Source organism: Trichechus manatus, unplaced genomic scaffold (genome assembly GCF_000243295.1).
Source record: "Trichechus manatus latirostris isolate Lorelei unplaced genomic scaffold, TriManLat1.0 scaffold00005, whole genome shotgun sequence".
Lineage (NCBI taxonomy): Eukaryota > Metazoa > Chordata > Mammalia > Sirenia > Trichechidae > Trichechus > Trichechus manatus.
In genome coordinates, this window is record NW_004443941.1 from 35,051,225 (window position 1) to 35,060,833 (window position 9,609).

At 42.6% G+C, this 9,609-nt stretch overlaps 1 protein-coding gene across 4 annotated transcripts in view; it reads right to left on the minus strand.

The window, feature by feature from the left end:
- The window catches only part of LOC101347558 (zinc transporter 6), a 213,198-nt gene extending 206,609 nt beyond the window's left edge, over nt 1-6,589 (minus strand). For 2 of the 4 annotated variants that reach the window (XM_023736252.1, XM_023736266.1), the window contains exon 1: nt 5,969-6,589. In XM_023736252.1, coding sequence (XP_023592020.1) covers nt 5,969-6,383 — 415 coding nt within the window. In that variant the 5' untranslated portion in view covers nt 6,384-6,589. The remainder of the gene's footprint in view (nt 1-5,968) is intronic. The other 2 variants (XM_023736249.1, XM_023736272.1) reach the window with 2 other exon arrangements.
- Between the last annotated feature and the right edge of the window lie 3,020 nt (nt 6,590-9,609).

A 9,609-nucleotide genomic window follows, 5' to 3' on the forward strand; every position in this document is an offset into this window, starting at 1 on the left:
AATTGGTCCCAACCCACCTGGAGTAAAGGAGAATGAAAAACACCAAAGACACAAGGAAAATATTAGCCCAAGAGACAGAAATGGCCACATAAACCACAGACTCCATCAGCCTGAGTCTAGAAGAACTAGATGGTGCCTAGCTACCACCAATGACTGCCCTGACACGGAATACAACAGAGTCCCTGATGGAGCAGGAGAAAAGTGGGGTACAGAATTCAAATTCTAGTAAACTGACCAGACTTAATGGTTTGACTGAGATTGGAGGGACTCCAGAAGACATGTCCTCCGGACTCTCTGTTGGCCCAGAGCTGAAACCATTCCCAAGGTCAACTCTTCAGACAAAGATTAGACTGGACTATGGGACATAAAGTGATACTTGTTAGGAGTGTGCTTTTTAGTTCAAAAGATACATGAGACTAAATGGGCAGCTCCTTTCCAGAGGTGAGATGAGAAGGCAGAGAGGGTCAGGAGCTGGTTGACTGGACACGGAAAATCGGGGTGGAAATTAGGAGTGTGCTGTCACAGTATAGGGAGAGCAATTAGGGTCACATAGCAATGCGTGTATAAATTTTTATATGAGAAACTGACTTGAATTGTAAACTTTTGCTTAAAGCAGTTAAAAAAAAAAACCCCTGCTGTTTTAAATTACTCAGGTGAATGTGATATATATATATATACATATATTAATTTCCATTCATTTGCCAGTCTCCCACTCATTTGTCTCTTCGTTGTACTGTTGTAGTCAGTATGTTGCTGTGATGCTAGAAGCTATGCCACCGGTATTTCAAATACCACTACTGTCACCCATGATTGACATATTTCAGCAAAGCTTCCAGACTGAGACAGACTAGGAAGAAGGACCTGGCAATATACTTCTGAAGGAACTGGCCAGTGAAAACCTTATGAACAGCAGTGAAACACTGTCGCGTATAGTGATGGAAGATGAGGCCCTCAGGCTAGAAGGCACTCAAAATAAGAGTGGGAAAGAACTGCCTCCTCAAAGTAGAGCTGACCTTAACTATGTAGACAGAGTAAAGCATATGGGACCTTCATTTGCTGATGTGCCACAAGTTCAAAATGAGAAGCAACAGCTGTAAACATCCATTAATCGGGACATAAAACATACGAAGTATGAATAAGGAAAACTGGAAGCTGTCAAAAATGAAACATAAAGATCAATATCCTAGGAATTAGCTGAAATGGGTTGGTTTTGGCCATTTTGTACCTGACAATCATATGGTCTACTATGCTGGGAATGACAAATTGAAGGGGGATGGTGTAGCGTTCGTCATCAAAATGAACATTTCAAAATCTATTCTGAAGTACAACGCTGTCAGTGGTAGGATATATCCATACGCCGACAGTTACTACGACTATTATTCAAATTAACACACAATCACTAATGCCAAAGATGAAGAAATTGAAGATTTTTACCAACTTCTGCAGTCTGAAATTGATCAAACACACAATCAAGATGCGCTGATCATTACTAGTGATTGGAATGCAAAAGCTGGGAACAAAGAAGGATAGGTAGTTGGAAAATACGGTCTTGGTGATAGAAACAATGCTAAAGATTGCATGACAGAATTTTCAAGACCAACGACTTATTCATTAGAAATACTTTTTTCAACAACATACGCGGCGACTATACACATGGACCTCACTGGATGGAACACAAAGGAATCAAATCAACTACATCTGTGGAAACTACAATACAGAAGCTCAATATCATCAGTCAGAACATGGCCAGGTGCCCACTGCAGAACAGAACATCAATTGCTCATGTGCAAGTTCATATGCTAAAGAAAATTAAAACAAGTCCACAAGAGCCAAAGCACTACCTTCAGTATGCCCCACCTGAACTTAGTGACCATCTCAAGAATAAGTCTGACCCACTGAATACTAATGACCAAAGATCAGACAACTTGTGGGATGACATCAAGGACATCATACGTGAAGAAAGCAAAATGTCATTTAAAAGACAGGAAAGAAAGAAAAGACCAAAATGGATGTCAGAAGAGACTCTGAAACTTGCTCTTGAACGTAGAGTAGCTACATAGAATGGAAGAAATGATGAAATAAAAGAGATGAACAGGAGACTTAAAAGGGCAACTCCAGAAGATAAAGTATCATAATAAAATGTGCAAAGACCTGGAGTTAGAAAACCAAAAGAAATGAACACACTCAGCATTTCTCAATCTGAAAGAACTAAAGAAAAAATTCAAACCATTGCAATACTGAAGGGTTCTATGGGCAAAATAGGAGTACTGGAGGTGCAGTGGTTAAGAGCTCAGCTGCTAACAAAAAGTTTAGGGGTTCAAATCTACCAGTCACTCCCTGAGAACCCTATGGGGCAGTTCTACTCTGTCCTACAGGGTCACTATGAGTCAGAATCAACTCGAAGGCAATTGGTTTTTTTGTTTGTATAGGCAAAATATTGAATGATGCAGAAAGCATCAAAGGATGGAAGGAATACACAGAGTCACTGTACCAAAAAGAAGTGGTCAATGTTCATCCATTTCAGGAGGCTGCATATGATCAAGAACCGATGGTATTAAAGGAAGAAGTCCAAGCTGCACTGAAGGCATTGGTGAAAAACAAGGCTCCAGGAACTGATGGAATACCAATTTAGGTATTTCGACAAACCGATGCAAAGCTGGAAGTGCTCACTCGTCTATGCCAAGAAATTTGGAAAACAGCTACCTGACCAACTAACTGAAGAGTCCATATTCATGCCCACTCCAAAGAAAGGTGATCCAACAGAATGTGGAGATTACTGAATAATATTAATATCACACACAAGTAAAATTTTGCTGAAGATTATTCAAAAACGGTTGCAACAGTACATCAAAAAGAAACTGCCAGAAATTCAAGCCAGATTCAAAAGAGGACGTGGAACGAGGAATAGCATTGCTGATGTCAGATGGATCTTGGCTGAAAGCAGAGAACACCATGAAGACGTTTACCTGTGTTTTACTGACTATGCAAAGGCATTCGACTGTGTGGATCATAACAAATTATGGATAACATCGCAAAGAATGAGAATCCAGAACACTTAATTGTGCTCATGCAGAACCTGAACATAGGCCAAGAGGCAGTCATTCGAACAAAACAAGGGGATACCGGGTAGTTTAAAATCAGGAAAGGTGTGTGCCAGGGCTGTATCCTTTCGCCATACTTATTCAATCTGCATGCTGAGCAACTAATCCGAGAAGCCAGACTATACGAAGAACAGGGCATCAGGATTGGAGGAAGACTCATTAACAACCTGAGTTATGCAGATGAGATAACCTTGCCTGCTGAAAGTGAAGAGGACATGAAGCACTTGCTAAGAAGATCAAAGACTACAGCCTTCAGTATGGATTACACCTCAACATAAAGAAAACAAAAATCCTCACAACTGGACCAATGAGCAACCTCAGGATAAGCGGAGAAAAGACTGAAGTTGTCAAGGATTTCATTTTACTTGAATCCACAATCAACACCCATGGAAGCAGCAGTCAGGAAATCAAATGACGTACTGGACAAATGTGCTGCAAAAGACCTCTTTAAGTGTTAAAAAGTAAAGATGTCACTTTGAGGACTAAGATGGCCCTGACCCCAAGCCACGGTATCTTCGATCACCTCATATGCATGTGAAAGGTGGACAATAAGGAAGACCAAACAAGAACTGAATTATGGTGTTGTCGAAGAATATTGAATATAACATGGGCTGCCAGAAGTACAAACAAATTTGTCTTGGAAGAAGTGTAGCCAGAATGCTCCTTAGAAGCGAGGATGGCGAGACTTTGTCTCACGTAGTTTGGACATGTTATCAGGAGGGACCAGTCCCTGGAGAAGGACATCATGTTAGGTAAAGTAGAGGGTCAGCGAAAAAGAGGAAGACCCTCACTGAGATGGACTGACACATTGGCTGCAACAATGAACTCAAACACAGCAATGATTTTGAGGATGGTGCAGGACTAGGCAGCTTGGGCAGTGCTTCATTCTGTACACAGGGTCATTGTTAGTCAGAACCAACTTGACAGCATGTAACAACAACATACATATACACACACACATATCTCCTAAAACTAACTAGGGATAAAGAGAAAAAGATTTTCCTTAGAGCATTTCTAAGTTAGCATTAAGGTTCTAAGTACAAAAATTTTCAATATTCTAAAAAAAAAAAAATTTGAGATAGAAGAGAACCATGACAAAATAAACTCAGTTTTACAACATTTTTAAAGGAAAATGATATATTACTCATTTGTTTCAGTTTGAACTAATTTAATTTGGCATAGGAAGGTATCAGTTGTAGAACTCAAACTAAAGAGCTGTCATATCCATTCTGACATCCATGACAGAAACACTGTCAGTCGAAAAAGAGTGAAATATGTGGAACACCAAAGCCCATCACTGTTGAGTCAATTCCGACTCACAGCAACCCTATACACAGATCATTCAAAATATTTATACTTAAAAAAATATTTTACAAAGGATTTAACAGGGAAACTCAAAGATAAGTCACCAGCATGAAACCAAGGTCTGCATTCTATTTGTCATTTTTTCTTTACATGGAACTGCTTGTTCTTTAAATCTAAGAGCCCATGATTGTTTTTTTAATACCTAGATTATCCTTGATCTCACCTTTCATCCTACTTCCAACTCCCATCAACCAGTGTTAACTAAGAGTTCCCTGAATTTTCTGGCATTCTTTTCCTAAGTATAACAATTAAAATAATCCATCCTTAAAACACATTCCCTGTATTCTAAAAGATCTTTTAGTCTAGATTAGTAAATTTCAGAGGACCCTACTGTAATATGATACTGCAATAAAACAGTGCTTCTCTAAGGCAGGCATCATGGTACCCCTCTGCATCCTCCCCAAGAGATCCTTGATGTTCCTGAGAGGTGATGGTGAACAGAGCCATTAGCAAAAAACTTCCTTCCAAAAATAAACAGTATTCTTTTCTTAAATGTGTCTCCATCTTTGAAGTCTCTTAATCTTCACTGTCCTTAAATTCTTAGCTATCTAGTGCTGCTATAACAGAAATACCGTAAGTGGATGGCTTTAACAAACAGAAATTTATTTTCTCACAGTTTAGGAGGCCAGAAGTCCGAATTTAGGGCACTGGCTCTAGGGGAAGGCTTTCTCTCTGTGTGGGCTCTGGGGGAAAGTTCTTGTCCCTTCAGCTTTTTTCCTGGTTTCTTGGAGATCTCCACGTAGATTGCCATCAGTCTTTCCCCATCTCTGCTTGCTCGCTTATTTAATCTCTTCTATATCTCAAAAGAGACTGACTTAAAATACACTCTAAAGTAACCCTGCCTCATTGACATAACAAAGACAACACATTATCAAATTGGATTATAACCAGAGGCATAGAGGTTAGGATTTACAACAGATTTTGGCGTGGCACAATTCAACCCATAACACAGTCCAAACCCATGATGAATATCCACCTCTTTCCCTATATCCTACTTCTCACTCCTAGGCCCACCAAAGAAATCGGTTTCAACAAGATTGAAATCCTAGAACAGTTTCTGGAGTTGGTAATGTAGAGAGACACGAAAAATGAACTGCAGACTGCTCCTTTTTTAACGGATAACACAGGTGAGTACCTAATTGAGACATTGTGGAAAAGCGGATTTCTTTTGGGAGTTAGAGGGAAAAGCAAGATCTCATCATCCTGAAGACAGGAATGAAAGGAGGGATTTTTTAAATCTAATATGAATCCTTCTAACGTTCATTAGCATAGGTCTGGAACGACCCGCTTTAACCCATACGTAAAGCCTCAGTTTCTTCAACTATAAAATGCTGACAGTAACAGCACCTTAAATGAAATAGCACAGGCAAAGCTAACGGCACAGTTCCGAGGGTGTATCCCCCCCTCACGCAGGAACTGGACGCAGGTGTTACCCGCCCTCTGCTACCCCACTCGCTTTCTTCCCGGCGCTCCCCTTGCCCCTTGGCCCCCTGTCCCCATACCTTTCTCGTCCTCGTCGATGCGCAGGGCAATGGAGATGTACTCGAAGGCCTGCTTGTGAAAGGCTCGGACGTGGTCGGCCTCACCGCCCGGCACAGGCGCCGGGGGCGAGGCGGAGGCTGACGCCGGCGAGGCCCGGGAGCTCCTCTTAGCGGCCATGAGGGCGCGGGAGAAGCGCTGACAGAGCCACACGAAGAGGAGCCCCAGGTGGAAAGCGACCAAGCGGAGCAGCGCGAAACCCACCAACAGCGGGTAGGAGAAGTAGTACAGGCTCCGCTTATGCGGCGACCGGGGCAAAGGGGCCGGCCCGGCGGCGGAAGGGGCGGGCACCGAGCAGGGGGGCGGAAGCCTGGGAGGCACCGGGCTGCTTGGGGCGCCGGAGCCTTTCTTCTTCCGTCGTCCACCTGGCGAATTCATTCACAGCTCCCACTGCTGCCGCCGCCATAACCCGCCTCCCGGAGACCCACGGTGACCAAGCGACGGCGGCGGCCACGACGACGGCCACAGACCCCCGCGCACCCGCTGGACCCAAAGCTCGGCACCTCCACGCGCTGCCCGATGGCTTCCTCCGTCAGAAGCACAGGCCCTTCTTCTGCCTCCTGCCGGGGGTCGGACACAACAGTTGCTCCACCCCTAACTCCTGTCCTGGCCGCCTGGTGGCTCAGCGCTGCAGCCGCGCACGCGCACGACTCCCGCTTCCCTCCTGTCTTTCTCCGGCGCGCACGCACACGTCCTCCTGTGTCTTTTGTCCGGCGCGCACGCGCATGACCTCCCATATCCTTCTCGGGCGCGCGCGCACGCCGCCGTCTTTGTTGACCTGGGTTCTAGTGCGCGTGAGCGGCGCCCACTAAGCAGCCCCTTCCCAGTGGAACTGCCATTCCCAGCGTGCAGTTCGGAGGCTGCCGACCAGAGGGGCACCAGACTGGTAGCGCCTTCATAGCAAGGAACTTTGGCAGTCAGCCCAAGGAAGGGGGAACTGTGGCTCAGGGTTGTTCGGCTAGTTCCCAGGGCTCATAACTCACAATGTCATGGTTTACTTACATTTCTTTCATCATTTTCTTCCGTAAAGGGTGATTGATCTGAGTTCCATCTAAAAAGAAATTCGTACATAGAAAATCCCAGAGAATCACAAGAAATCTACTGGAACTAATAGAAGGATTCAGCAAAGTGGCAGGTATAAGATAAACATACCAAATCTGCCAGATTCTTCTAAACTAACGAAGAGAACTCTGAAAATGAAATCAGGAGAACAACATTTATAATAGCCCTCTAAAACATAAGATGCATAGGAATAAACCTAACTAGGGACGTAAAAGACTTATGAAAAGAAAACTGTAAAACATTACTGCAAGAAACCAAAAGAGACCTTTATAAATGGAAAAACATACCATGCTCTTGGATAGGAAGACTTAACATTGTGAAAACGTCAATACTACCCAAAGCAATCTATAGATACAGTGCAATCCTGATCCAAATTCCAGGAACATTCTTTAACAAGATGAAAAAACTAATCGTTAACTTTATATGCAAAGGAAAGCGCCCCCAGATAAGTAAAACATTACTAAAAAAAAAGAATATAGTATGACGTGTCACACCACCTGATCTCAGAACCTACTATACAGCTACAGTAGTAAAAACAGCCTGGTACCAGTACAAAAACAGACACATAGACCAATGGAACAGAATCAAGAACCCAGAAATAAATCCATCTGTCTATGGACTTCTGATCTTTGACAAAGGGTCAAAGTTCATTAAACACAGAAGAGATAGTCTCTTCAACAAACGGTACTAGCTTAACTGGATATCTATTTGCAGAAAAATGAAACAGGATCCATACCTCACCCCATACACAAAAACTAACTCAAAATAGGTCAAAGACCTAAATGTAAAACCTAAAATTATGAAGTACATGAAAGAAAGCATAGGGACAACACTAGGGGCCCTGATTTACAGCATAAATAGAATATCAAGCATAACTAAAGACGCACAGACTCCAGAAGATAAACTAGATGACTGCACCTCTTAAAAATTAAATGCCTATGCTCATTGAAAGACTTTTCCAAGACAGTAAAAAGAGAACCTACAGACTGGGAAAAAAATCTTTGGCAATGACATAGCCGATAAAGGTTTAATCTCTAAAATATACAGAAAACTTCAACAACTCAACAATAAAAAGACAAGTAACCCTATCACAAAATGGGCAAAGGACATGAACAGACACTTCAGGCAGCCAACAAACACATGAAAAGATGCAAGCAATCATTAGAAATTAGATGCAAATCAAAACCATGATAAGATACCATCTCACCCCTGCAAGAATGGCACTGATCAAAAAAAAAAAAAAAATGAACAGAAAACAACAAATGTGGTTTGTGAGGAGATTGGAACTCATACACGCTGCTGGTGGGAATGTAAAATGTTACAACCACTTTGGAAAACAATATGACACCTCCTCAAAAAGCTAGAAATAGAAATACATATGATTCAGTAATCCCACTCCTAGGAATATATCCTAGAGAAATAAGAGCCATCACACAAATAGACATATGCATACCGCTTTTCATTGCAGCACTATTCACAATAGTAAAAAGATGGAAACAACCTAAGTGCCCATCAGCTGATGAATAGATAAGAAAATTATGGTACATACACACAACGGAACACTACTCAATGATAAAGAACAATAATGAATCTGCAAAACATCTCACAACATGGATGAATCTGGAGGGCATTGTGCTGAGTGAAATCAGTCAATCATAAAAGGATAAATATTGTATGAGACCACTATTGTAAAAACTCGAAAAGGTTTACACACAGAAAGAAACAATCTTTGATGGTTATGAAGGAGGGGAGAGTGGGAGAGGAAATCACTAACAAGATAGTACACAAGTGTTAACATTGGTGAAGGGAAAGACAAACACAACTTGACAAAGGCAAAGTTATAGAAACTTCCTAGACACATCCAAACACCTTGAGGGACCGAGTTACTGGGGCTGAGGGCTCAGGGACTCTGGTCTTAGGGGATATCTAGGTCAATTGGCATAACATAGTTCTAAGAAAATGTTCTACATCCTACTTGGGTGAGTAGCGCCTGGGGCCTTAAAAGCTTGCGAGCAGCCATCTAAGATACATCTATTGGTCCCATCCTGTCCAGAACAAAGGAGGATGAAGAAAACCAAGACACAAGGAAAATATTAGTCCAAAGGACTAATGGACCACATGAACCACAGCCTCCACCGGCCTGAGCCCAGAAGAACTGGATGGTGCCTGGGTCCCACCACCAACTGTCCTGACAGAGATCCGAGCAGGAGAAAAATGTAGAACAAAATTCAAATTCACAAAAAAGACCAGACTTACTGCTCTGACAGAGACTGGAGGAACCCCAAAGACTGTGGCCTAACTCAGAATTGAAGCAACTCCCAGAGTTCACCTCTCAGTCAAAGATTAGATAGGCCTATAAAACAAACAATAACACCTGTGGGGAAAGTGCTTCTTAGATCAACTATAAGGGACCAAATGGGCAACACCTGCCAAAAGCAAAGACGAGAAGGCAGGAAGGGACAGGAAAACTGGATGAATGGAAATGGGGAACCTGGGCTGGTGCCGACACATTGTGGGGATTGCAACCAGTATCATGAAACAA